Source organism: Anguilla rostrata, chromosome 12 (assembly GCF_018555375.3).
Source record: "Anguilla rostrata isolate EN2019 chromosome 12, ASM1855537v3, whole genome shotgun sequence".
NCBI classification, from domain to species: Eukaryota; Metazoa; Chordata; class Actinopteri; order Anguilliformes; family Anguillidae; genus Anguilla; species Anguilla rostrata.
The window spans coordinates 39,790,871-39,818,515 of NC_057944.1; the positions used below are offsets into that span (position 1 = coordinate 39,790,871).

The following is a 27,645-nucleotide window of genomic DNA, read 5'->3' on the forward strand; positions in this document are numbered from 1 at the left end:
AAATACAACACAGCACACAGTACGGCATAGCACTGCACAGCGCAAATACAGCACAGCACACGTACAACACAGCACTGCACAGCACAAATACAGCACTGCACAGCACAAATGCAGCACAAATACAGCACAGAACTATTACGGCACAGTACAGCACAGCACACATACAGCACACATACAACACAGCACTGCACAGCACAAATACACCACAGCACTGTGTACGTGCATGTGCAGGATTACTCTGGTGTTCATGTGTGTGCAGGCACACGTCCTTGTGCTGGAGGTCAGGGGCCATACCTATCCAAAATTAAAATAAGCAAACACACACAAATCACACGCCCCACCACTCCTCGCCCTGCCCTGCTCTGGAACCTCGTGCTTGGATGTGTGAGGATGTAGAGGAAGGAAAGGTGATGAGTGTGACATCAAAATATCTGCAGCAGCAGTGTGTGTGTGTGTGCGTGTATGTGTGTGTGTGTGTTTGTGTGTGTGTGTGTATGTTTGCTTGTGTGTGTGCGTGTGAGTGTGTGTGTGCGTGCGCATATGTGTGTGTGTATGTGTGTGTGCTTCTTTGTGTGTGTGCATGTCTGTGTGTCTGTGTGTGTGCAAAACAGCTGCAAAACTGTCGCCATAGTCACTTTTTATTTATGCATTTATTTTCCACCATTGGCGAATGTTGGCAAACGCAAGTGGCAGCTTGTCTGAATGTGCTAGCGGATGTTGGATAACATTAGCCCTAAACGTGGGACGGGCCCAGGGGTCCTGGTTTGGCAGTGCCAGGGATAATTTGATCACGGTAAACAGGTGGCACAGGCTGGGGCTGTCCCAGGACATTCCCCGATGGCCGGACCAGCGTGTCATCGACCCAAACCTTGGGGACGGGCCAGACCTGGGTCAAATACTTTAACCCTTCAGAAGAAGCCCAGCGTAGTTCCTGCTGTTTTATCTATTTTCACCTGGCTTTCAGAACCCAATTCTTCCTTCACAGTCAGATATGAGATTTAGCGTTAGCACAATAATTCAGTGTCTTATCCATATATAAATTTTGGCCTGATATTTTGGCCACACATACACTGTCAATCAGAAAATTACTCTTACAACTGTCAAACTTTACTGTTGTGGAGAACAGAGATAGGAGCTCTGACTAAATTATGAGTTGTAAATTGAGCACAGTCTTTTTACACCCTCCCCCCACCCCCACCCCATCAGCTACCCCAGTTAAATGAGATGCGGGAAGTAATTAATTTATTTTTATTGCCAGACTGTGTATTCATAAAAGATAACAGCTATGTGTGTACTGCATTACAGCATTTTACAATGAAGGGGTTCAAGTCAGTTCACAGGATCATAGAAAAAAAATCTGAATGCCAAAAAGAGGTCGATGACGTAGGTCGCCACGTAAGCTTTTGTCTCACCGTCGACGGCAGAGCGGAGAGTGACCTCTAGTGGTCATTCACGGACGTTCGAGCCTGTTTTTTTGTAGAAGAAGTAGATGGGCAGTGATCTTAACACATGTCCCTGTTTTCTGTTGGTCGTACAAAAAGTAAGACGGTTAAGGTGATTTACAAAAGAACAGAGGTATTTCAACACGCAATTTGGTGGCAGTTAATTTGGTGATGTGCTTCCATAAAACAGTCATTCTATTTACAGGCCATATGACGGCTTTTAACGTACTCATGCAATGTCAAAGTGGAATGTTGTCTTTAAAGCAGGGGTGCACAACTGCAGTCCTGGAGGGCCGATCTGTGTGCTGGTTTTTGTTCCAACCGATTACCATTCCTTACAGCTCTATAAACTATGCTGCTTTGCTCCTGTGCTTGAGCACAGGGAAATCTCTAGGATACCCTTGCAGGCTGTGACTAGCTGTAGCTGATGCACATGTCAGATCAAGATATGATTGGGCCAATTCAATAAATGTTGGGAAATGTTGGCACAAAATCCTGAAATGGATCGGCCCTTGTTGTGCACCCCTGCTTTAAAGGCATGCAACTTGCCCGAGGAAGGCATGGACTGACTGTCCGCCCAAATATCAAACTAAAAACTGAACTGTAGCCACGTTCAAGTTTAAGGAACACATTTCCCAAATGTGCCTTAAGTAAAATCATTTTCTATTTGGCTAGGCTACTAATAAGTAGGCTACCTTTTACAAGCAAAAAGCAAAAATGTATTGATAATTTAACGTACGTATGTAAGGTTACCACCACAGTGACAAGCGTTTGTAACTTTTTACACACTTTTCATACCTTTTTCTGGGAGTCCACAGTTAGAACACATTTGCACTGGCAGCTGAAAAGGTGTAGTTGAGCATCTAGAAATGAGATTATTTTCTGTGTATTTTTCCCTTGAGAGTGACAAAAAAAAAGAACTTCCAGGTTTCTCACATATATTTTGTACAAATAAGCTCTTATTTCACAGGTCCTATATTTTATTAAAAACAATAAAGAACACCTTTATTGTATTTTGTAAAAATACACATTTTCTTTGCAGTACTCTGTAAAATCTGAGGCAGCTGAAAAGATGAAAGACAGAATAAGACGACGAGTGAGTGTAGAGAGCCATTGTTGCAGCTTTAGTCCTGTGAAGCAGCGCATTGAACAAGGACGGCTGGGGTCTGTGAGCTCATCAGGAGATAATCCTGTAGACACACATGTATACACACGTTCACACCCACAGACACGCACACACACACACGCACACGCACATAGACACACACACGTGCGCACACACACACACACACACACACACACTCATGCACACACGTGCACACACACACACACACACTCATGCACACACACACACACACACACACCCACAGACACGCACACACACACGCACACACACACACGCACGTGCACACTGACACACACACACACACACTCACTCATGCACACACACACACAGAGGGCTAGTCACTGCTGATGCCGGGAAGGGTTGTAAGAGTTAAAGGTCCTGGTGGAGGTCCCACTGCTCCAACATTGTACCATACCTGATGACCACACCCATTGACCACACCCAGCGACACACCTGACCTGTCGTCTAGGTTACGCGAAACTCCTGCAAATCGTGGGGACTTATCTAAGGCACTGATGCCAGGGAAAAAAACTATTAAAAATATGCCCATCTTTGGAGTGCGTGCACTGCAGGGCGAGCGACAGCAGTGCATTGTGGGATGTGGAAAGGGTATTCAGACCCTCAGATAGATGGATGGAGGAGCCTTGCAGCTGGAAGTCCATGTCATACATTATAATCTCAGATGGCTAGTAGTATCAGATGTATCGTCCACATGATTGCAGTTCTCCATTTGGCCACACGGTTGTGCTAGAGTCCACCTTTAGTCACAGAGTTACTTTGTGGGCTGCTGTTTATTGCTTTAAAATGTGGAAGAAGTCTTCACAGCCTCACCGGTGGAGGAGGAACATTGTCTTAAAAACGGAGCACCTTTTTATTTGGCTTTGAGCTAAAAAAAAAACAAAAAACAAACTTGGGGGCAGAGGGTGTAGAAACTGCAGCGGTGGTACAGGTTGGGGGAGGGGCGCTGTATCCATGCCAACGCGCTGGCAGGAAGGGGGGGGGGGGAGCGATCCTCAGCCTGTACCTGCAGAGAGAGCAGCGGGGGGGGGGGGGGGTCAGTCACAGTTTGCCCCCAACAGCCCACATGTGAGCCACTGACCTGGGATCAGCCCTCAGCAATCAAGCAATCAGAGTCCCGGCCCCAGCCCCGCCTCGCCCTGGCCTGAGGTCAGCGTTAGCACTGCAGGCCTGTCAAGACGTTTGGTAGCCATAGTTTCTACCACCTCACTGGACAATAGTGTAGATCTATAATGACACAGGCAGATCTGTAGCACCTTTAAACTTCAGTTCTGTATTTCTGACACTCTCCTGGTGTTTATAGTTACCCTTAGAGTGATCAGTAGTAAGTGTGTGGACAATACAACACAACAGTGTTTCTTAAACTATGGGTCGAGACCCAAAGTGGGTTGCAGGAGTGTATGAGGTGGGTCCTGGAATGAGTCTGCAGTGAGTGTGCCTGGAGGACGAGTGGCAGTGGACTCTTCCTCTGTGGTGTTTGTGACTCGTGAGTGAGGCCTGGTGGACTCTTCCTCTGTGGTGTTTGTGACTCGTGAGTGAGTGTGCCTGGAGCAGAGTGGCGGTGGAAGACTCACCCTCCTCCTCCTCCTCCTCCCAGCCCTCTGCCACGCCGGCCAGCTCATAGTGCTTCTTTCTCAGCTCCCCGAGTCTCTCTCTCTCCCTCTGCAACAGAGCCTCCACCTGCAGCACCTGCACCTGAGGTACACACACAGATACACACACTTACACACACACACACACAGCCCCCATCTGCAGCACCTGCACCTGAGATACACACACTTACATACATATATACATATACACACACACACACACACACAGACAGAGCCCCCATCTGCAGCGCCTGCACCTGAGATATACACGCAAATACACACAGTCCCGTACTGCTATCCTTGTGGGGACTTCCCATTGACTACATTCTAACCCTAACCCCAACCTAACCTTAACCCTAACCTTAACCTAATTGTAACCCTAACCCTAAGTCCTAACCCTAAAACAGCCTTTTGACCTTGTGGGGACCAGCAAAAGGTCCCCCGCAAAGCATACTTTTCCTCAACTTTCTATCCTTTTGGGGACATTTTGTCCCCACAAAGATAATATTACAAGTTTACACTTATACACACACCCACACACACAGTAATTAAACAGGAGCTGGTATCACTATTGTCTGTTCTTACCTGTGAGTCCATCTCCTGCCTTTTAATCTGAGTGAGAGTCATGCTGGAGAAGTCCATGGTGTCTGTAACAGGACAGAGAGACTCCTTTAAAGTCACATCCACTGAAGGACAACCTCTCTGGCTGCTGTACTCTGCCCCTGCAGGTCAGGAGGATGTACAGCACAGATTCCTAGCTTCAGTCCAGCCACAGTTTCTGCTACAGTAACTGTTGGAGTGTTTCAGCACTGTAATTGTTTTGTGATGTCCACCCCCATGTGGAGAGGTGCTTTTTACCGTGACCCCCCCGGCTCTCTCACCTGTCTCCTCAATCTGAGACTTCCCAGATTTGGTGGAGGCCACAACCCCAGCGGTTGCCTGGGTAACCCAGCGGGAGGCCTGCTGCAGGCGGGTCAGGTTGGGGCTGTCCTTCTCCGCCTTCACCTGGGGGGGGCAGACCGAGATTCAGGTGTTTGAGGCCTCTCTGTACAGCTTGAGAATCAAAGTCTGTAACACTGGGTGTGATAGGAGGATGCAGTACCGTCACTTGCCCCTGACTACAGTGAGCGGGGCGGGGTGTGGCAGGGCAGGCAGGGCGGGGCAGGTGAGGGGGCGGGGCGGGTGAGTGAGGCGGGCGGGCAGGGAGAGTGGGCCAGGATGGCACGGCGCGGTGTAGCAGGCAGGGCGTGGCAGGGTGGTGGGCGGGGCAGGGAGAGTGGGCCAGGATGGGCAGGGCAGGGCGGGCAGGGGTGCGATGGGGCGGGGCAGGGCGTGGCAGGGTGAGTGAGGCGGGTGGGGCAGGGAGAGTGGGCCAGGATGGGGCAGGGCGCGGTGTAGCAGGGCAGGGCGGGGCAGGGTGAGTGGGGCGGGGCAGGGCGGGGCAGGGTGAGTGGGGCGGGGCAGGGAGAGCAGGGCGGGGCAGGGTCAGTGGGGTGGGGCGGGGCAGAGCTCACCTTGGAGGCAGCCACCAGCTGTGCTGTGCTGGCGGCGATCTCGTGAGAACACACCATCAGCTCCTCAAACTTCCCCTGACCCCGAACCACCAGGTCAGCCGCATTGCTGTGGCAGGAAATGACATCGTCACCACACATATGGCCGATCAGTGCTCGCTTCACACCCGTGAAACAGTGAAAGCAGGAAATGGGGGAGGATGCTACTTAAGACACGCCCACTCCAGGAAGAGGCGGGACTTACACCATCACCGTGGCGCCACAGCCCACTGCTTTAGAGGCCGAGATCAGGCCCTCCGTCCAGCGGGAATTCTTGGCGTAGAACTCCTTAACTGACGCTGCCCCCTACAGGCGGAGGGAAATAAAACATTCAGGGCACAAAACTCGACTGCTAAAACTCCACAAGAGCAGACTACACTAAAACAGAAACCAGCAGCTGCCAGGAGAACAGAAAGGATATTTTAATATAAAGCGGGGATAACAGGAATGAGGCTGGTTTGGTATGTGATATTTAATATTTGAGTGATATTGTAGGGTGGGAGAGTAGTGTTGGGACTGTGATATTGTAGGGTGGGAGAGCAGAGTTTGTGATGTTTAGTATTAGGGTGATACTGTGGGGGGACTCACCCTCCCACCCTCCACTATGTCCCTCTGCAGGTGTTTGGAGGACAGAACCAGCTCTGTGATGGCCTGCATTAGCTCAGTACAGGACGCCAGGATCCTACAGAGAGAGGGGGGAGAAGAGTGAGGATGAGAGAGGGGAGAGAGAGGAGGAGGGGGAGGGGAGAAGGGGAGGGGGGAGGGAGGGAGGGAGGGAGGAGTGACGAGAGAGAGGAGAGAGGGGAGAGAGGGGAGAGGAGGAGAGAGGGAGGGGGAGGGGAGAGGAGGGAGGGAGAGAGGAGGGAGAGGGGGGAGAGAAGGGGGAGGGGGGAGAGAGGAGGGACTTAGCCACAGAAAAACACTTTTTCCAGAACATCCCACTCTGGTTTGATTCAGTTCCTATTAAACTACAGTACCTGCACATTAAATCAGAATCAGAGCCACACATGGTGAGACTGGTCAGCGTGTCTCCAGAGTGAAAGGGTCCTCACTGTCTAAAGAGCAAATGTGATCATTTCCCATGATGCTCCATGAGTGCTAGCCCCACCCACAGCTCTGGTACAGCTGTTATGTATGAACTTATGTAACAGGATTCTAAAAGGAGTGTGTTAACACAGCTTTCTACCCATAAGCCAATTCAGTTTAAATGATTCAATTTAACACACCACGCTCTCTGCAATGTACTAGCTCTGTCACTGCCATGGAAATGAAATGTTTCCATGGTAATTTGATGACACTCTGTGCCTGAACCGAAGGTTGGCTGACCTTTCGTTGACCTCCATCTTCACCCCCGTGTCGACAGCTCGAGACTTGCTCAGCATCTCCTGTTTAAAGAGAGAGAGAGCACTTTGCAGTGACACATTTCTGGAAAGGGTCCCTATCACAATTAATTCATTCATTCATAACAAAGTATGTCCTTCAAAATTAATGCAACAATCTCAGCACACCACTCGGGCTCATATGTATATACCCACACACACAGCACACGCTCACTCACACTCACACACCCATACACACACACACTCATGCACACTCACATACACACACACACTCACGCACACTCACTCACACACACACTACACCACACACACCACCACACACACACACACTCCACACACACACTCACACACACACACACATACACACTACACACACACTACACACACACACCTACACACACACACCACACACACACACCACACACACTCACCACACACACACACACTCACACATAGCTCACTCACACACCTCACACACACACTCACACACACACACACACTCACACACACACACACACCAGTCACACACACTCCACACATCACACACACCACACACACACACACCCCACTCACACACACACTCACACACACACTCACACACACACACACACACACTCACACACACCCTCACACACCCCATCACACACTCACACACACACACCCCACACACACCACACACTCACACACACCTCACTCACTCACACACACTCACACATCAACTCACACACTCACACACACCCCACAAAACACACTCACACACACACACACTCACAACACACACCACACATCACACACACACACACACACACACACACACACACACACACACACACAGCTGTACCTCTATCCGAGCAGCTGCTGTTTCCACGGCGGCGGAGGTGGCGGCCATCTCCTGCTCCACTAGATCACCCAGCTCCAGCTCCCCCTGAAGCTCCAGCCCCCGCGGCCTCAGCTTCTACAGAGGGGGGGGGGGGGGATAGAGAGGGAGAAGGAGGGGGGAAGAGAGGGAGAGAGAAAAAGTTATGGAGAGAAGGAGGGTGGGAGAGAGAAAAAGAGTGAAGGAGGGAGAGAGAGGGGGGAAGAGTGAGATAGCGGATATGAAAGTATCACTTTAACACAGTATAAATCTGTACACACACTGTAGCTGAGAGGTGCTCGTGTGATGTTTTAACTGCAGAAACATCAGGAAGCTGTGTGTGTCTGTCTGTCTGTGTGTGTGTCCGTCTGTCCATTCGTCCGTCTGTGTCTGTGTCTGTCTGTCTGTCCGTCCGCCCACCCGCCCGGGCGCTCACCTCCGCTGTGGTCCTGACGCGGTTCAGCGCTGCGGTCAGATTCTGACCGTCGGCCACGCCCAGAGTCTCCTGCTCCTTCAGCTGCCTGAGCAGCACCAGCGACTCGGTACCACACACCCGCACACCGTCCGCCAGCGCTGCCAACACACACACAGAGTTACACACACCCGCACACCGTCCGCCAGCGCTGCCAACACACACACAGAGTTACACACACCCGCACACCGTCCGCCAGCGCTGCCACACACACACAGAGTTACACACACCCGCACACCGTCCGCCAGCGCTGCCGACACACACACAGAGTTACACACACCCCACACACCCCGCCAGGTTACCGACCACACAACACACAGAGTTACACACACCCGCACACCGCACAGCCAGCGCTGCCACACACACACAGAGTTACACACACCCTCACACCGTCCGCCAGCACTGCCAACACACACACAGAGTTACACACACCCTCACACCGTCCGCCAGCACTGCCAACACACACACACACACAGTTAGTTATACACACAGAGTTATATACACACATAGTTACACACAAATACAGTTACACACACGCACAAACACACACACATACACACAGTTATACACACACACAGAGTTACATACACACACAGTTATACACACAAACACACACACATACACAGAACAGTTACACACACAGAGTTACACACAGTTACAGACACACACACACACAGTTATACACACACACACATACACTCTCATACACATAGACACACACACAGAGTTACACACAGTTATACATACACATACACATACACACACACAGAGTTACACACACACACAGCTGTGTCAAATTGCAGGTCCCAATGGCACTGCTGAATAGCGTGCCCCCACACAGACAGAAGAGCCAGAGTCAGTGCAGATCACCTCCCCCCTCCCCCATGCTGCACAGGGCCGTGGGTGTAAAACAGGAATAAATGTGTCTGAGGAACCGGCTGTGGGCAGAAACAGAGACATTCTGGGTTCGGCTCAGCGGAGATATTTTAATGAAAACCAGATCAGATTTACTCATAATTTCCCTGCTTGCGTTTGTGAAAATTGTAAAATGTCGATGACTAAATTTGCAACGTGGTGGAAAGGTATTTCCTTCTGCAAACAGCGTAGGAGAGGAAGTCTGACTCAGTGCTGAAAAGTCATAAAACTCAGAAAATAAACAGCCACTGTGTACTCGTATCAGAGTAACTGAAAGACAGGAGTATATTGTGGTTCTTGGTTGTGTTCAGTAGACTGTATGGTTTGGGTGGTGGTTCTTGGTTGTGTTCAGGTAGACTGGGTGGTGGTTCTTGGTTGTGTTCAGGTAGACTAGCCAGGTTTTTGGAATCAGGGTGTTTTGATTGTGGATGTGGTTTGTCCTGAACACACTCTCACTCTCTCTCACACACACACATGGTGACCCATCAGGCAGGTGATAGACGGTTGCCTAGGTGACGGTACTCACCGTCCGCCTGGTCCGCAGGTGCCATGTGTGAGCTGGTGCTGCCCTGCACCACGGTGTCGCCAACCAGGTGGGCAAACCTGGCGACCCACCGAAGCATCTGTGACACACCTGCGCCACCGACACCAAAGAGTCATTACACTACTGCAATATCAGTTATTATTATAATAATAATAATATCTGTTATAATTACTGTTGTATTCATTACTCTTTCATTCCGATAAGTCTCTCTAAGGCTGGCAGTGTAGTGTAGTGGTTAGGGAACAGGGCTTGGGACTCTAAGGCTGTGGGTACTGCTGCTGTACCCGTGAGCAGGGCACTTAACCTGTCCTGCTTCAGTAGAGTACCCTGTCAGTCCCTCTGGAGAAGAGCCTCTGCTCAGTGCTGAAAAAGCTAAATTACCTGTTTGGTCAGACAGGTACTGGGCCCTGGCAGCCTGTAGCTCATCCACACAGTCGAGGGCAGCCTGGGTCCGGGATACCTATGGTAATCCTGCACAGGAAGTACGACATGCACTGACACACCTGCACCCCTTCACACACACTGATTCACTGACACACCTGCACACTCGCTGATCCTCCATGGACTGAGTCCTGAGGCGAGGGATCAGCGAACCCCTGCCAGACGACTGATCCCAAGGATATCCAGTCAGTGCAGACCTGCTGAGCCGGTGCAGCCGAGGTGCGCTGGGTCGTCCAGCCGGGACAGGGAGTCCTGCACAATGCCCTCCGCCTCCTGTAGCGCCCCCTGGAGGGCCGTCCATGGCGCTGCCACCAGCTGCTTCTCCAGGGCCAGTTCCCGGCTCTCCTGAAAACCAAATAGTGTCACTGCACAGATTCTGCAGACACACCAGATATGCAACTCCCAAGATCCTCCCGTGCTCCCTGCTTCCGCCCTGCAGGCGGCTTCCGGTCCTGCGCTTCCGTATGGAATACCTACTACCAGTACCGCCTTAGTCACACATCCCAGGAAGAATTTTCCGGAGATGACTGAAACTGGAATGTTTTGACTCCAGAAGTACAGAGACAGAACTCTTAGAGCTGAGTATCTGGTTTGTGTGTAGAATCTGTGGCGTCCCTGCTCTGTGTGATGGCTGGCCCAGCACACACAGGCTCAGCTGTGCTCTGGGCTCAGAGCTCACCTTGGCGCTCAGCTGGTTCTGTAAGGTCTCCGTGGCCTTCGCTGCAGTCTCACGCTCACGGGCCAATCTGCTGCGAGCTCCCTCCAGCTCCTCCCCCAGCCCCACAAGCTCCGCCTCCTTCTGAGCCACTGCCCCCGCTAGCTCCGCCCTCTCCGTCTCCAGGGCTGAGAGCCTGGAGCTCAACTCCTCCTTCGACTGAGAAAGAGCGAAAGGGAGAGAGAGAACGATTACATGATTATAGGAGAGTGAGGTAGATGGAGAGAGAGAAATGAAGAGAATTACAGGGATGGAGCAATAGAATGAAGGAGAGAAAATAACAGAATTACAGGGAGGGAGGGAGTGACAGCAGACGTCAAAAGAAGGAGATGGATGAAGGACAGGAGGACCGTTGGATAATCGCTCTGTCAACGAGTCATCTCCTGCAGACAGTTTGTTATAATTGCCGCCATTCTTTATGACTTCATTCGCTCTGAACATGAAGGCTAATGAGGAAAACCCCATCAGACCTCACTGAAATAAACAGTTTTAAAGCACAAACTAACTACGGAGGCTTATAAAAAGGTTTAAAGGCTGAAAGATTCTTGTAAAACCCAGATGGCACTGAGGTGTGGCAGCTTATCCTGGGTCTGCACTACCTGCTGTGAGGCGGCCATGTTGTCCCTCAGTTTGTCTAGCGCCGCCCTGCTGCTCAGGAGGTCTGTGTGCAGGGCCTGAGTCTGCTGCAGCTGCTCCCTCTCCTGGAGACAGAGCAGAGGCCATCAGCACCACACACACACAGACAAACACACACTCACACACATACACACACACATACAATCACACACTCATACATGCACACACACATACAAGCTCACACTCACACATGCACACACAGACATACTCACACACACACTCTCAAACACGCGCGAACACACACGCTGTAGGAGACACACAAAGCATTTAATATCACGTGCTGTGCCAGAGTACGTGTGGTGAGTTTTCAGTGACATTAGGGCAGTATGATATGCTCATGTTTTGATTGGCGGGTTGAACCGGACAGTGATTGGATGGAGGCGGGTTGCTCACCTGTCGCTGGGCTTCCAGCAGCGCGGCCTTCACCTTCTCCTGCATCTCCCTCCGTGCCCCCTCCACCTCATCCTGCGCCACCTGCACCAACGTCACCTGCCGAGTCACCTCTGCGTTCTGGAGCCGCACGCGCGCACACACACACACACACGCGCACACACACAGGGTTAGGGGGTGGCTGTGTGCAGGGGGTCTGGTGTGGTCGCAGGTTCGAGCAGGAGGCCTACCTTCCTCAGCAGGTCTGCGTGACTCTGCACCAGCTCGCTGTACTTCTCCTTCAGCTTCGTGTAGCGCTGCTCATTAGCCTGGGCTTTCCCTGCAGCACAAACACAGCCATTAGCACTTAGCGCTGCCTGTTAGCCTGGGCTTTCCCTGAACACAGCACAGCCGTTAGCACTTAGCATGCTGCTAGCCTGGGTTTCCTAACCAAACACGCCGTAGCACTTAGCGCTTCTTAGCCTGGGCTTCCTGAACACAATCAGCTTAGCACTTAGCGCTGCCTGTTAGCCTGGGCTTTCCCTGTAGCACAGCCATTAGCACTTAGCGCTGCCTGTTAGCCTGGGCTTTCCCTGTAACTCAGCACAGCCGTTAGCACTTAGCACTGCCTGCTAGCCTGGGCTTTCCCTAACACAAACACAGTCGTTAGCACTTAGCGCTGCCTGTTAGCCTGGGCTTTCCCTGCAACACAAACACAGCCGTTAGCACTTAGCGCTGCTCATTAGCCTGGGCTTTCCCTGCAACACAAGTGTGATGTGCGGCAGGGTTATGACATGGGGGCGACTTTAGCTGTGGGCTCAGCTGCAAGCATAAGTGAGGGGCGGGGTTATGGGTGGGGGCGAGCTAATGCATGGGGCGGGGCTCACTCTCGATTGGCTGAGCTTGACGCTGCTCCTTCCCGTGTCCTCTCGCGCGCAGGTCCTCAGCCTCGCCCGCAGGAACTGCTCTGCCCGCGCCTCTCTCCAGTGCCTCTGCCCGCAGCTCCGCCTCCAGCTCGCGCCCGCCCTGCGCCTGGCGCGCCCCCGCTCTGGCGGCTCAGGCCTCTGCACACCTGCCAAATCCCACCTGCAGCCCTATGCCTCAGTGCTGCTCAGCAAGAAACTCCGGCTGCTTGGAAAACTCGAACTGCCGATCCTCCAAGCCCTACCCCTGCCATTACCCACCCCACTGTCAGCCCATCCCACTCCCTCCACACAAGAACCCCCACTCAACGTCCCATCCCTCTCCACCCCACCTCCACCCTCCACCCTCACCCCCGCCCTCACGTTACCCTCAGCCCCACTGTCAGCTCAACCCCCACCTCCACCCAACCCCTGCCTCCACCCTCAACTCCACTTCCACCAAAGAACCCCCCCCACCCTCCACTCCCCCTCTCCACCCCCACCACCACCCTCAGCCCCACCCTCACCTCCACCCTGAAGGTCTCCAGCTCCTCCTTAAGCACCTGCAGCTCCTGGGTGAGCTGCTCGATCAGACGGTCTCTGAGGGGAGCAGGACGACAGCCAATCAGCAGTGAGGAAGAGCAACCAAGTTACACCACTAATAGACTGAAGGTAAGTCCACACGCCTGTGTCCGAGGCCTAAATTAGTCGCTGATGATAAAGACCCCAGAAGCGCAGGGGCTTACTTGTCCTCCTTGCGCGTTCCGTTCTGACCGCTGAAGTTGAAGGGGTCCCTGGAGGAGGACGTCCCAAAGACATCGTCAAATCGGTTCTCCGTTGAGCCCTGGGACACAAACAAACACGTCCGGCCTCTTATTCCAGAGAAAACAGGCAGGGAGACGAATATTTTTGTGGTACCTGTTGTGCGGGTAGTATGTCCGTGTAAGGTTTTGGGGTATGAGATGCATGGTGGGTTTTGGAGTATGGGGTGCATGGTTGGTTTTGGGGTATGAGATGCAAGGTGGGTTTTGGGGTATGGGGTGGTGGGTTGTTGGGGTAATGAGGTGGTGGGTTTTGTGGTATGGGGTGGTGGGTTTTGGGGTATGAGGTGGTGGGTTTTGGGGTACCTGTTGTGCAGGGGGTATGTCCATGTCCACCAGGTCCCCGGTCTCCACCAGGTGCTCAGTCTCAGGTGAGGGCTCCTCCAGGTGCTCAGTCTCAGGTGAGGGCTCCTCCAGGGGTATCACCACCACGGGGCTGATGTGCTCAGAGAGCGCTGATGCCCGCAGGAAATTTGGGGGGTTCTGGGGGGGTGGGGGTATCAGGAACTGATTAAACACAACCTTGAGATTTGGGACACTTTCAACTCCCTTTTAAACACAAATTCTGTGTAATTAACCTTTTCCTAGGTATATGACACACCTGCTTAATATCATTTCACTTCACCTGGCATACAGAAGTCTGTTATCTGCTGATGGCTGTGTAAGCATAACTGCTAGATTTAGCATAAGTGAGGCTGACACTGAGTAATGTCACCGCATTTTTAAACTTCCGATCTGAAACGGACAGGGTGCGCAGGCTACACCGAAGGCGTGACCTGACCTTCACAGAGGTTTTCCCCACATCAAAGCAAAGCTAACTTCAGCGGCTAGGTGCTGCGAGGAGGGGCTACTCAGGAAGGCTGTGGGGAGATGGAGGGCTCTAAGTACTTGGAAGGGTGTTGGGAGGCATTAGAACAGGACTCACTTCAGCAGTTGGGATGAGAGGAGGACAGCAGGTTCAGCATGACACTCTTCAGCCTGTATGCACCACACTACACACTGCGTACCATGCACTACACACTGCATACTGCATACTACACTGCACACTACACACACTGCTTTAGACAGTGCTATTTGCTCAGTCAGGACACTTTTAGGAGAGAGGGCTGGGAAGAACACTGCCCTCTACAGGTCCCACCATGAGCACGCACTTTTTAAACTGCTCCAGGAAGCGGTCCCTGTGACCCTCCAGGGTGTCTGCAGGAAGACCTGAGGGACAGACACACACACACACACACACACACACACACACACACACAGAAAGACAGATGTTATTTCATAGGGTCTCTGAATATAGTGGGTTTGATTTACTAAGACCTTATCATGCAAATTTTGCGGTTGGTATTTCCATCGGGGGGGGGCTGGTGGGGGTGTTTGGTGCAGGGGCTGGTCGATGGGGTGTGGGTGTTTGGGGGTGGGTGGGTGGTGTCGATGGGGTGTTTGGGGTGGGTGGGGGCTGGTGGGTGTTTGGGGTAGGAGAGGTGGTTGCTGGGGGTGTTTGGGGTGGGTGGGGTGGGGGTGTTTGGTGGGTAGGTGTGGTGTTTGGGGTAGGAGAGGTGGTTGCTGGGGGTGTTTGGGGTGGGGTGAGGGGTTGGTGGGGGTGTTTGGGGTAGGGGGTGTGTAGGTTCTGGGGTGGTTGGGTGTTGGGTGGGGTGGGTGGGGTGTGGTGGTGAGGGTGTTTGGGGTAGGAGAGGTGGTTGCTGGGGGTGTTTGGGGTGGGGTGAGGGGTTGGTGGGGGTGTTTGGGGTGGGGTGAGGGGTTGCTGGGGTGTGTTGGGGTAGGAGAGGTGGTTGCTGAGGGTGTTTGGGGTGGGGTGAGGGGTTGGTGGGGGTGTTTGGGGTAGGAGAGGTGGTTGGTGGGGGTGTTTGGGGTGGGGTGCGGGGGTTGGTGGGGGTGTTTGGGGTAGGAGAGTTGGTTGCTGGGGGTGTTTGGGGTGGGGTGAGGGGTTGGTGGGGGTGTTTGGCATGAGGGGGGGTACTCACAGGAGTGCAGTTTGAACAGCAGTTTCACGGTGTAGTCGTACAGGTGGCTGCAGTCCAGGATCACCTGGATCAGAGGGGCCAGCCGACACTGTCCAGCCCCCGTCACCGAAACAGAGCGGGACATGTCCAGAGAGCTGAACACTGCAGAGACACAGAGTACTGAACACTGCAGAGACACAGAGTACTGAACACTGCAGAGACAGAGTACTGAACACTGCAGAGACACAGAGTACTGAACACTGCAGAGACACAGATACATACAGAATACTAAACACTGCAGAGACAGAGTACTGAACACTGCAGACACACAGAGTACTGAACACTGCAGAGACACAGAGTACTGAACACTGCAGAGACACAGAGTACTGAACACTGCAGAGACACAGAGTACTGAACACTGCAGACACACAGATACATACAGAGTACTGAACACTGCAGAGACACAGAGTACTGAACACTGCAGAGACACAGAGTACTAAACACTGCAGAGACACAGAGTACTGAACACTGCAGAGACACAGACTACTGAACACTGCAGAGACACAGATACATACAGAATACTAAACACTGCAGACACACAGAGTACTGAACACTGCAGAGACACAGAGTACTGAACACTGCAGACACACAGAGCACTGAACATTGCAGAGACACAGAGTACTGAACACTGCAGAGACACAGAGCACTGAACACTGCAGAGACACAGAGTACTGAACACTGCAGAGACACAGAGTACTGAACACTGCAGACACACAGAGTACTGAACACTGCAGAGACACAGAGTACTGAACACTGCAGACACACAGAGCACTGAACATTGCAGAGACACAGAGTACTGAACACTGCAGAGACACAGAGCACTGAACATTGCAGAGACACTGAGTACTGAACACTGCAGACACAGAGTACTGAACACTGCAGAGACACAGAGTACTGAACACTGCAGAGACACAGAGTACTGAACACTGCAGACACACAGATACATACAGAGTACTGAACACTGCAGAGACACAGAGTACTGAACACTGCAGAGACACAGAGTACTGAACACTGCAGACACACAGAGCACTGAACATTGCAGAGACACAGAGTACTGAACACTGCAGAGACACAGAGCACTGAACATTGCAGAGACACTGAGTACTGAACACTGCAGACACAGAGTACTGAACATTGCAGAGACACAGAGTACTGAACACTGCAGAGACACAGAGCACTGAACATTGCAGAGACACTGAGTACTGAACACTGCAGACACAGAGTACTGAACACTGCAGAGACACAGAGTACTGAACACTGCAGAGACACAGAGTACTGAACACTGCAGACACACAGATACATACACACCACATGCTCACACACAAGATGTTACACAAGATCCCGGAGACGCTTGATCTGTGCTAATCTGGCCAGGTGCTTCTTCAGATATGAAGACAGAGAGATTTTTAATGCAGCTCAAGAGCTGAGGGACGTCCACCTATTGACTTTATACAATGGAGACTGGTGATGGATTTAGTACAGGTGTGCAGAGTTAGCATGGAACAAGGCAGAGGATGACTATTCTTTTTATTCCCCCCCTCTCTCTGTCTCCCTCCCTCACTCTCTCTGTCTGTCTCTCTCTCCAGACGGAGGTGTGGTTTCCTGAGTGTAGCGCTCTGGAGGTCAGACGCCCCACTCTGTGTTCCTCATTAGGGGCGAGAGAGGGGGCTGGAGTGCGGGGGGGATACTGCCACCCCACCCACAGACTGGTCACATGACCCCCCCCCCCCCAGATGTAAGGAACACTTACCCGCCAGGAAGAGGTTGAGCTCACACTCCAGGTAGTCAAACATCTCCACGGTCATCTGGAAACTTCCACCAGAGAGAAGGGGAAAAGGCACACACAGGACAGAGTGAACGTTAGTGTGTCTCTCTCTCTCACACACACACACACACACACACATACACATATACACACACACACACTGGAAGATAAAGGAAGACTTATGCACTGTTTACCACTTCACGGAGTCCTTCAGTGTGTATACCATAAAATACACCAATAGCAAAATCAAGTGCATAACTTGCCACAGATTAATACTGGAGTACAGAGGCGCTGCGTAGATTTTTGGTAAAACGAGAGCTCCACTCACAAGTTGTTGACATCGTTCTCTCCCGTTTCGTCGAGCTGTCTGTCTGTCATCTGCAGGTTGCCTGGGAAACGGGGGTTCTGAGACGAGCAGAGAGGGGGGGGCGGGTGATTAGAACACGGCTTCGCCTGCGTTTCCTGTGCTGGATGTGCTGCGACCGAGGGTTTCGAAACTGCCCGCTGCCTCGCGTGGTCACGCTGTCGCCTCTTGGCTGTTGGGTTTTTTTTCAACTTTTGCCACTTGGTCGCTCAAAGTAACAGATCAGTTTTGTGATCAGTTGCTAGTGCGGTTTTGCTAGTAACGTGGCCATAGAAACGCTCGGACACGCCGCCCTTCAGCAAGCGCCTCTGGCACTTGGCTAGCCGCTTTTGGAAGCAGATGACCTCGGCCCGTGATAACGGCCCGCCAGGCTGAAGCTAAGGAGGGATGGGAACAGGGAGGAGGTTCGAAGGTGTCTCTCAGCGACAGACGAAGGCTCTCACTTTGACGTGGAACTCCATTTTGGTGATGAGGAGCTTGAGGTAGATGCTGCACTGTGCCCCATAACCTTCGCTGAGGTGACCCTACGGAAGGAGAAAGAACATTACGAACTCACAGAACACAGTTCCAAACAGCGCCCCCTGTGGCTGGGAGGGTTAACAGACACTAGAAAGCTCCCTGCCTTGCTCCTCAGTAGTCACCATTGAGCCCTTTTATCCAAACTGTATTTCAGACATTCATTTGATGCAGGTCAGCAAACTGTCAGGCTTCCCTGTTAGTTTTAACAATGTAGATATTGCTTATTTCTGTATGACCGACTTCACAGTGAGGCTGACTGAAAATAATGAAAGAATATTTCAGCACAGTCCTGGTAACCTGAAGATGGGTTTCTATGATCTGTACCGGCCTATCGCCTATTACAGTATCTGCTGCAGTTATGACTGTTACTGCTGACTGTAACTGTGGCAGCTGCAGGGGTGATTGACATACGATTCACTATGGAGTGGACCGAGGGGAGTCCCCACCCCTTTGATGTGATTGGTTCTGACTGACACATGACTCACAATGGAGTGGACCGAGGGGAGACCCTGCCCTCCCTCCCAGTGCTGTGATTGGTCCTTACCCACATCCTGCTCAGGTCGCTCAGGTCTGCTTTGTTTCTCATGGAGTCCGTTATGACCTGCAGACACACACACAAACAGCCGCCAGAGCCGTGAGCTATAGCTGCAGTGACTGGGCGGTGCCCTCACGTGCTCACCAGCATATAGCCAATCACTGTGGTTTCCCCAGGAAGAGCAGATTCTTCTGGTTGGTTAAATCGAGTGAGTGAGTGACTGACAGATCGAAGCTCCAATCATTGGGATTGTGAATCAGCTGGGGCACGTTGAGGGTGGGAGTACAGACAGACTCACATTGCTGTGCAGAGGAGGAGGAGGGTTGGGGTACAGAGGGGTATTGAGGTTTTGGCGTTTGGGGGTGCAGTCAGACTCACGTTGGGGTGCCCGTCCCGGAGCAGCTTGTGGAAGACGTGGCAGAACTTCCAGCACAGCACGGCGTTGCTGGAGAGTGGCAGCCGATTGGCCGCCGCCCAGAAGGCGTGGCCACCTTTCTCATGGTGCGTTCCCAGGATGCAAGGTGAGGGGGCGGGGTCAAGGGAGACGCCAGAGTATAGTGTGTGTATGTGTGAGTGTGTGCCTGTGAGTGTGCCTGTGTGTGTGATGAATGTGTGCCTGTGAGTGTGTGTGTGTGTGTGTGAGTTTGTGTGATGAATGTGTGCCTGTGTGTGTGAGTGTGTCTGACCACCACCACTACCACCAAAACCTCCTCACCTGACCAACCCACAGTCTAACCAACTGGCCACCGCGAGTCCACATGTCAACGCCACAAACACACTTCCTGGGTCTCACTCAGCTTTCCTGAACCCCACAGCATCAGCGCCGCCCCCCCCCCAGTCTCCGTACAGCAGTGGCAGTGCCCCCCCCCCCAGTGAAAGGATATTCCGGGCGTGCTTCTCTTTGACGGCGAGCTCTTGGGTGTTGATGGCCTTGTTGATGCTCACCGCCTGTAGGGGGCAGCAGAGAGGTAAGCTTCTGAAAACCCGCCGTGACTCCCACTCCACTCCACCTCAGGTTAACGCCGTCAGAGTCACATGACTGCTCCCTCTCTCACGGGCTGTGCCTGTACAGCAGCCACACACACAGTCCCTGAAAAACCCTCCATGATGATGATGGTCTTACAAACCATATCCCGTACCCTGTACCCCATACCCTGCACCCCATAACCCGTACCCTGCACCCCATACCCTGCACCCTGTGCCCCATACCCTGTACTCCATGGCCCGTACATCACCGCCTCAAAACCATGCTTCATACCAGGGCTTTGGATCCGCATTAATCCCAAAGAGCACCTCTGCAAATGCAATTTAACTTTATGACCATTCGAGTCCTCTTGATGTCTGCTCTGTATTTGACATTTATTTTTGAAAGAGGAAGAAACGTGATGATGATGCAGAGGCCCGGTGGTCAGGCTGGCGGTTCCCAGAACTGCTGTTGGGTTCACCGGACGCCAGGCGGTCAGAACCGTACTGTCTGGGACCGGTCTGTGGCCAACTGGAGGGCCACAGTTTAGCCTACATACGGAAAAAAATAACTTTATATAAAACTCATTCCACATTCACACCAGTCAAATTAAAACAGCGGACTAGTTCCGTGCACCGGTTACACTGCACTGACGTTAGTGCTGCCCTTAGAAACATTTTAATTCCCTCTTTCGTCAAATATTAAGCTTCATTTTAGTAAGGAGGAAGGGCGCAGTAAATGTATTAATCTTTAAGCGAGCTGTTGCCTTGCTTGGAGAGTTTGGCAGCCACTGTGAACAGTGAACACACTGAACTGTACCGCGTCTGGATTAAGAAGCGCACACACCGTTACCGCTAACTTTACTAAAGCGCCGCGAGGACTCCCGTCTGCTTCAGTCTGCTCCGGCGAACACAGCTGGCGACTCGCGAGCGGAGCACCACTGACCTGTCGCGCCTTTTCCCACAATGCCTCAGTCACAGCGCAGTGACCGCTAGCTGATTTAGCGGCGGCAGGTCACGCTAGCCCACGCAGCGGAGTTTAGCCGTTAGCGGGCGAGCGGGCTTGTCTCTGGCACCCGCACCGACGGTAACCTGCAGCTCCGTGACCTTCGAATGTAAGAGTGCCTGGCTGTGGGAAATGTTTGTTTTTGCCGGAAAGGACACGTCACTGCTGTGGCTTGGGGCAGCAGTGTAGTATAATGGGTAAGGAGCTGGTCTTGTAACCTAAAGGTCGCAGGTTCGATTCCCCGGTAGGACACTGCCGTTGCATCCTTCAGCAAGGTACTTAACCTGCATTGGTCCAGTATATATCCAGCTGTATAACAGGATACAATTTAAGTCGCTCTGGATAAGAGCGTCTGCTAAATGCCCGTAAACTAAAAACGAAACCAACTTTACGAGGCTCATTCCTACAGGTGTCACATCTCAGATCGCACTGGATTGGCTGTGCGCGCTAATATTCTACCGCTCAAATATTCACATTAAAGTCTGGGATGCACCATGGCAGTATTGAAATAATGCTCTAAAATTAGTTTGATGATGATGAGATTAAGAAACAAAATCCCCACCGCGCACTGACAAATGTATAAACTGAAAAAACAGAGTAATGCAGTTATTTTAATGAGAGTGAAACGTGATTGGTCGATATATGGTCATTATTCACTCTCATTCAATGGAACATTATTCATGTCAGCGAGAGTGAAGCACAATGCAGTTCAAGTTCAGACTATGACTGCCTGTGGGCTAGTTTTGGCAAACACGCCACAATCCGGTATGAATGACCAGAGAAAATCTCATTTCGGGAGCCAGGAGGACACTGGAGGCACGGGCCGGCCCGTCCTGGTGTGGACTGCCACCCCTCCCCCCTCTACTCCACTCCCCCCCCCTCCTCACCAGCTGTTCACCCCCCTCCCCCATCCCCCTTAGTCATTTAATGACGCAGCACTAAGGAGTGGAACAGCAGAATTATCGCCCCCATTTCCACAGCCAGAACGTCCATAAACCAGCACACCAGTGACACGTCGGAGAACCTTCCGGCATTTTCCCATGAACCCATCAGCACAAGTTCTTCAAAAAATATCTTCCTTTTGGGAATTTACTAAAAGTAGAAATAAACTCCTGCACGTTAACATATATAAATATAAACATACATTTCCACACACTCTCAGAAAAAAAGTACCATTCAGTACCTAGAAAGGTACAATCGCTTGTCACTGTCGCAGTACCCCTTGAAGGTACAGAACTGTACCTTTACCAGAAAAAAAGGTGCCATTCACTACCTAGAAAGGTACAAGGTACTTGTCACTAGTACCTTTAGAGTTACAGTTTTGTAATCACTTGTTCCTGGTTATGGTTACACACTTTGTTGTACGTCGCTCTGGATAAGAGCATCTGCCAAATGCCTGTAATGTAATGTACTTGTACAGAATATGTATCCTTGTGTACCTTTATTTCTGAGGGTGCATGGTACTATTTCTGGAGCATTAGCCTAGTTGTCTGCGTGTTATAAGAACAATAGAATACAAGATAATGAGAACAGGTCATTCAGCCTACCCAGACTCGTCATGTACCTACAGTCCAGAGAATAACCAGCAAACTCATACTGATCCAGGACTGTTCAGCTGAGGGGAAACTAGCGAACGGGGTTCTAGCGAAGAGCTCTCAGCAGTAAGAGTGAGAGGGGAGGGGGGACCAATTTGGGACCAAAGCATCCCCTGGAGATGACGCGGAATACCCTGCAGTAGAGAAGTAGGTATTATCCCCGTGACCATCAGTGAATATCTCCATATGAAAGACCAGCTCCCCCCGCTTCCTGCTGAGGCACAGCGGTAGTACTGCGGGAGAACGATCCGGAAAGTGTGAATCACTGCTGGTGAGCGTGTTCGAACCGGGCCTGAGACATTGGTTCAGAGCAGAGAAACACTGCGTCCGACTTCCTGTCTCAGTGATGACATAACTCCTGCTTTATTTTTTCCCTCTGTGGCCGTGATGCTAAAAATAGAGCTGAAAACATCTGCCCACTTCCTGCACTGCACTGCACATGCACCGTCATGCCAAACTGCAGTGCATACTGTCACACAGGCACGTGCACCATCACACACACATGCACCGTCATGCCAAACTTCAGTGCATACTGTCACACACGCACGTGCACCATCACACACACACGCACCGTCATGCCAGCAATGCATACTGTCACAGACACGCATGTGCACCATCACACACACATGCACCGTCATGCCAGCAATGCATACTGTCACAGACACGCATGTGCACCATCACACACACATGCACTGTCATGCCAGCAATGCATACTGTCACAGACACGCACGTGCACCATCACACACACATGCATCGTCATGTCAAACAGCAGTGCATAATGTCTCACACACGCATGTGCACCATCACACACACATGCACCGTCATGCCAGCAGTGCATACTGTCACACACGCACGTGCACCATCACACACACATGCATCGTCATGTCAAACAGCAGTGCATAATGTCTCACACACACATATGCACCATCACACACACATGCATCGTCATGCCAGACAGCAGTGCATACTGTCACACACACACGTGCACCATCACACACACACATGTGCACTGTCACACTCACTCATGTGCATCGTCATTCCAAACAGCAGTGCATGATGTCTCACACACGCGTGTTCACCATCAGACACACGTGCATCATCATGTCAAAGAGCAGTGCATACTGTCACACACACTCATGTGCACCGTCACACACACATGCACGAGCATCGTCACACACACATATGCAACCCATAAAAGCTGCCCTGTGATGTAGAAACCGTACCAGCCCACACTGCATGAAAACACCATTTAATTTTTATATCAACATGATTCTCTGTGAAGCAGAAGTCCCCTCATTGAACTGTACAAATTGGGGAGAAAAAGGTTTCTTTCCAAGATGAGCTCTGAGATGCTTTTCCCCCTGAACTCCACCCTGTCTAAAGATCACTGTGTTAAAAAGAAGCCTCTGTGCTGTTAGATGTTTTTAAAGACCCTTTATTTGTGTAACATACTCACATCTGACTCAGACACCCACTGCCCAAAAACTCTCACCTGAAGACTCAATCACAGTGGGCAGTGAGTAGCACGGGAGACACTTAGCTTTGTCACTTACACAATAACTCAGCCGTTACACAGCCTCGCAAAACTTCCTCTGTTCCTTGTTTTTCAGACAGAATTTGTTGGAGTAATTGCAATAATAACTTTTCCTGGGCTAGAACCAAGTTAAAGGGACGGTACGATTGGTGAAGAGAGCGCAAACAGCTCTCCAACTGCTTACAAATGGTTACGCGCGACCATGTACATAGAAGCAGCAGCTGATGCCCGCGTTGCATTTCGAGAGAAAGTCGATCTGATTCTGTTCCTCGAATTCTCCGCTGCTGGTCACCAACACTTCCTGTGTCTGAAATAATGATTATGCCTGATCACGCATAGACTCGTCTGTCCATCGCTCTACCATTATTTGGTCCACGAGTCAAAATTTGGGGAATGCAGTCTCGTGCTGTAGCCATATTGCAATCGCATAGTCTTGTTGGGGACCACCAATATGTTAGCTACTAGCTATCGAGAGCCTACAGACCAAATGCAACATGTAGCATATAGGATATGAAGTGGCTGTCTAACTTTCGCCTTCAGACCAAATTACTTCGGTTAACCATTTTTATATTCTTGGCTGGTGAGCTAAATTGTCGGCATGTGTTAAATGTGCCGATCGGGCAGCTAAAGCAAAATTGCAAAGATTGCATTCAAAAATAATTTTGAAACGCACAGCTTGGACCCTGCTGTCCTGTACCGCCACGCAAACATTTATTCTATACAACACCAAGTATAAGGAAGCTATGCGGGTACCATATAGAAATATTTAAATACCATCGTTACCTATACTAGCAAAGTTGCATGCCAGAACACCCCACCCCCTCCCCCAAACAAACACACACACACACATATATATAATACACACAGAACGCATATATGTTGCGGGAAAAGACATCAGCATCCAGACAAACGTGAGCATCTTACCATTTTACTCAGATCCATACTGCCGTTACCAAATTTCAAAAACTCAAAAGACAAAAAACGACACAAGTGGCGAGCCAGATGGCTACTCCGAGAAAGAAAGAAACGTGAAAGAACAACTAAAGTCCGCTTTGTGTAGAGCGAAGGGAGGAGGTGGTCCTTTAACGCAACATGTGTCCCAAATTGGTGTCAGATAGTCTCCTCGCGCTCCCTCCCCTCACGAGTCTTTCTCTTTCCTCCGTCCCTCCATCAAACTAACACTGGCAGCGAGTGAGATGGGGGGTGCATTCGCCGCGGATTTTATAGCATCAATACCCCCGAACACATACTTTCGCTTCTAAAAAGTCAGGCGGTAAGATGTAGATCATGATCACCCACGACTGCCTTTATTTCCCTCTCTGTGGCGATGTAGCAAGCTGGTAGGAGACAAACTAGTAGCCAACAAGACCCTATGAAGCGTCAATCTGAAAGTAAGCGATATGCACATTTTCAAACACTGCGAAGCAGACTGCGAAGTTTCTAAAGTAAAGTTTGTAAATCGCGCTGTACAAAAAAACAATTGTCCAGTGTTAAATCAACTCTAACAGTGTCAATTAAACTCTTAACATCTGTTTCTCACACCAAATGTTATCGGTTAAGAGTTGAGTTACTACCAGCTATCCACGCACTCAATCCTTAAAACATAATATTCAGCATGCAAGTAACCCAGACGAGGCTCGGCTCTTTAAAAGACTAAGGACATATATTGAATACAGTCTTTACAAATTTAAGAAAATGTGTTATGTCATCATCTTTCACGCCGCCTTGACGTTACTCAGTCAAAAGGAAACGGCGCCCTCTTGTGGATGCTTAGGAGCGGTGGAGTTTTAAATCGTCTTTAATAAGTTGTAATTATAATGACACAATATTCAACTGAAAGCTGAAGACAGAGGACTTGGCCCATCTTGTAATAGACTCAGGGGGTGGGGTGGGGTACACTGAAGAGGCTCAATATGGACAGCATTTAACGCAAGTGCTATCAATGCACAAAGGACCTGTTTCAAGCTCAGCGATAAGCTGAGGTACACAAGGAACAAAGGGAAATGCGCTCTTCTGAGCTTCAGCTCTAATTTATTACACCTGTCCCAGACTGGGGCCCAGACTCTATCTCCAGAGAGGGAGAACTAAACTCTTCTGCGTCTGTCAAAGAGCGAGAGGAATCTGCCCGGGTGTGTCGAAGTTAAGCTGCTTTTCTTTTATTTTTTTTACAGAGATGACAGAGGAAAAAGCTCAGAGGAGGGTAAGTTCTCCATTTAACTGCTGCTGTGAGCAGTTAGTTTGCTGGTGGGAGTGTGGATGGAAAGAGAGGGCTCTCACTGGGCCTGACTGGACTGTGATCTGTGCAGCACCCTCCAGCGCTAAGATGCACACAGGCCGTCCAATCACAGCCCAGAGTAATCAGGTCATCAGGTCATCATCGGCTCTGTCAAAGCTGTCCCTGCTTACTCTCTACAGTGATGAGGTGCACGCATGTACACAGAGCAAAAGAGAGAGAGGGAGAGACACAGCAGCACAGGCACAGAGAAATGGAGAGAGACAGGGAGAAGGGGAGACATGGAGGGAGAGAAATGGAGAGACACACTATCCCACAGGGCAGCTTCTAATACCACCAACTCTCTCTTTCTCTCTCTCTTCTTTCCCTCTCCCTTCCGCCTTCTCTATCTAACTCCCCACTGCCCACAGTGAAGATGTCTGCAAGCCTCAGCTGCCCACACTAAGGATGTCTGACAGGGTCAAGCAGCCCCATCTCAGTAGCTGTGTGAGATCAGTCTCTTCGGCGCTAGCTGAGTAACAGGTTGGTAGCACTGCAGTGCCTGAGATAACTTGCATCTAGCTCAGCTGAACCCACACAGCTCCACAGAGCGAAGAAACCTCTCACACAGAAGCAGTGAGCATGTTAAAAAATACTGTCCAATGTAGGAACAGGCCAGGTTCTGTGATACAGCACTTAGAAGGATGTCTGTGCTGGTCAGGCTTGAGAACCCATATGCTTTGAAGAGAGAAAAAAGTTAAAATAGTATAAACTCCAAATGTTCTTTACTGCAGATATCTTTCCTTACAGCAGCTCTTAAATTGACTTTGACTTTTCATGAATGTTTAACACTATTCAGCCAGAGCAGCAGGAGTGGAAAACTGTGCCTGAGACCCTCACACAGGGGATGCAGAACTGTAAATAAGCCCCTGCAGTCACTTTCTGCAGGAAAAGCCCCCACCGGAGTGCCCCCCCCCCCCCACCCCCCCGATTCGGGCCGCAGAAAGAGAAGCCAAGCGTGCCTCTTTGGAGAGCAACCCTAAATCTATAGACCCCCGCCCCCTAACCCTAACCCACTACACAGCCTGAGTGCCGCCCCCAGAGTCCATCCTCAGGCCACTCAGACCCCTGCTCTAAAGCTGCGCTACCCTGCGGCTAAGAGCTTTCAGCTGCTCAATACCCATGAGTGCTAACAGCTTCACTGACACACAGGAGACACACACACACACACGCTCACTCACACACCGCACATACACACACACACACACATACACACACTCACAGGAGACACGTTTACTCCCTCTACTCTCTACTCAGCCACACACACACACACACACCGCACATACTCACACACACTGCACATACACACACACTCACACACCGCACATACAC

At 51.0% G+C, this 27,645-nt stretch overlaps 1 protein-coding gene across 1 annotated transcript; it reads right to left on the minus strand.

The window, feature by feature from the left end:
• Positions 1 to 1,234: 1,234 nt before the first annotated feature.
• Positions 1,235 to 19,761, minus strand: LOC135235744 (huntingtin-interacting protein 1-like). Its single transcript, XM_064301530.1, is given in 30 exon segments — positions 1,235 to 3,592; positions 4,161 to 4,281; positions 4,764 to 4,825; positions 5,060 to 5,183; positions 5,693 to 5,798; positions 5,934 to 6,034; positions 6,317 to 6,410; positions 7,055 to 7,113; positions 7,910 to 8,023; positions 8,361 to 8,497; positions 9,838 to 9,945; positions 10,237 to 10,326; positions 10,494 to 10,641; positions 10,976 to 11,170; positions 11,611 to 11,712; positions 12,041 to 12,157; positions 12,268 to 12,393; positions 12,904 to 13,048; positions 13,396 to 13,518; positions 13,665 to 13,762; positions 14,046 to 14,288; positions 14,708 to 14,717; positions 14,891 to 14,948; positions 15,722 to 15,862; positions 17,511 to 17,572; positions 17,854 to 17,930; positions 18,333 to 18,413; positions 18,953 to 19,009; positions 19,322 to 19,650; positions 19,737 to 19,761. Coding segments are annotated over 30 exon segments (3,264 nt in total). The 3' UTR covers positions 1,235 to 3,581.
• Between the last annotated feature and the right edge of the window lie 7,884 nt (positions 19,762 to 27,645).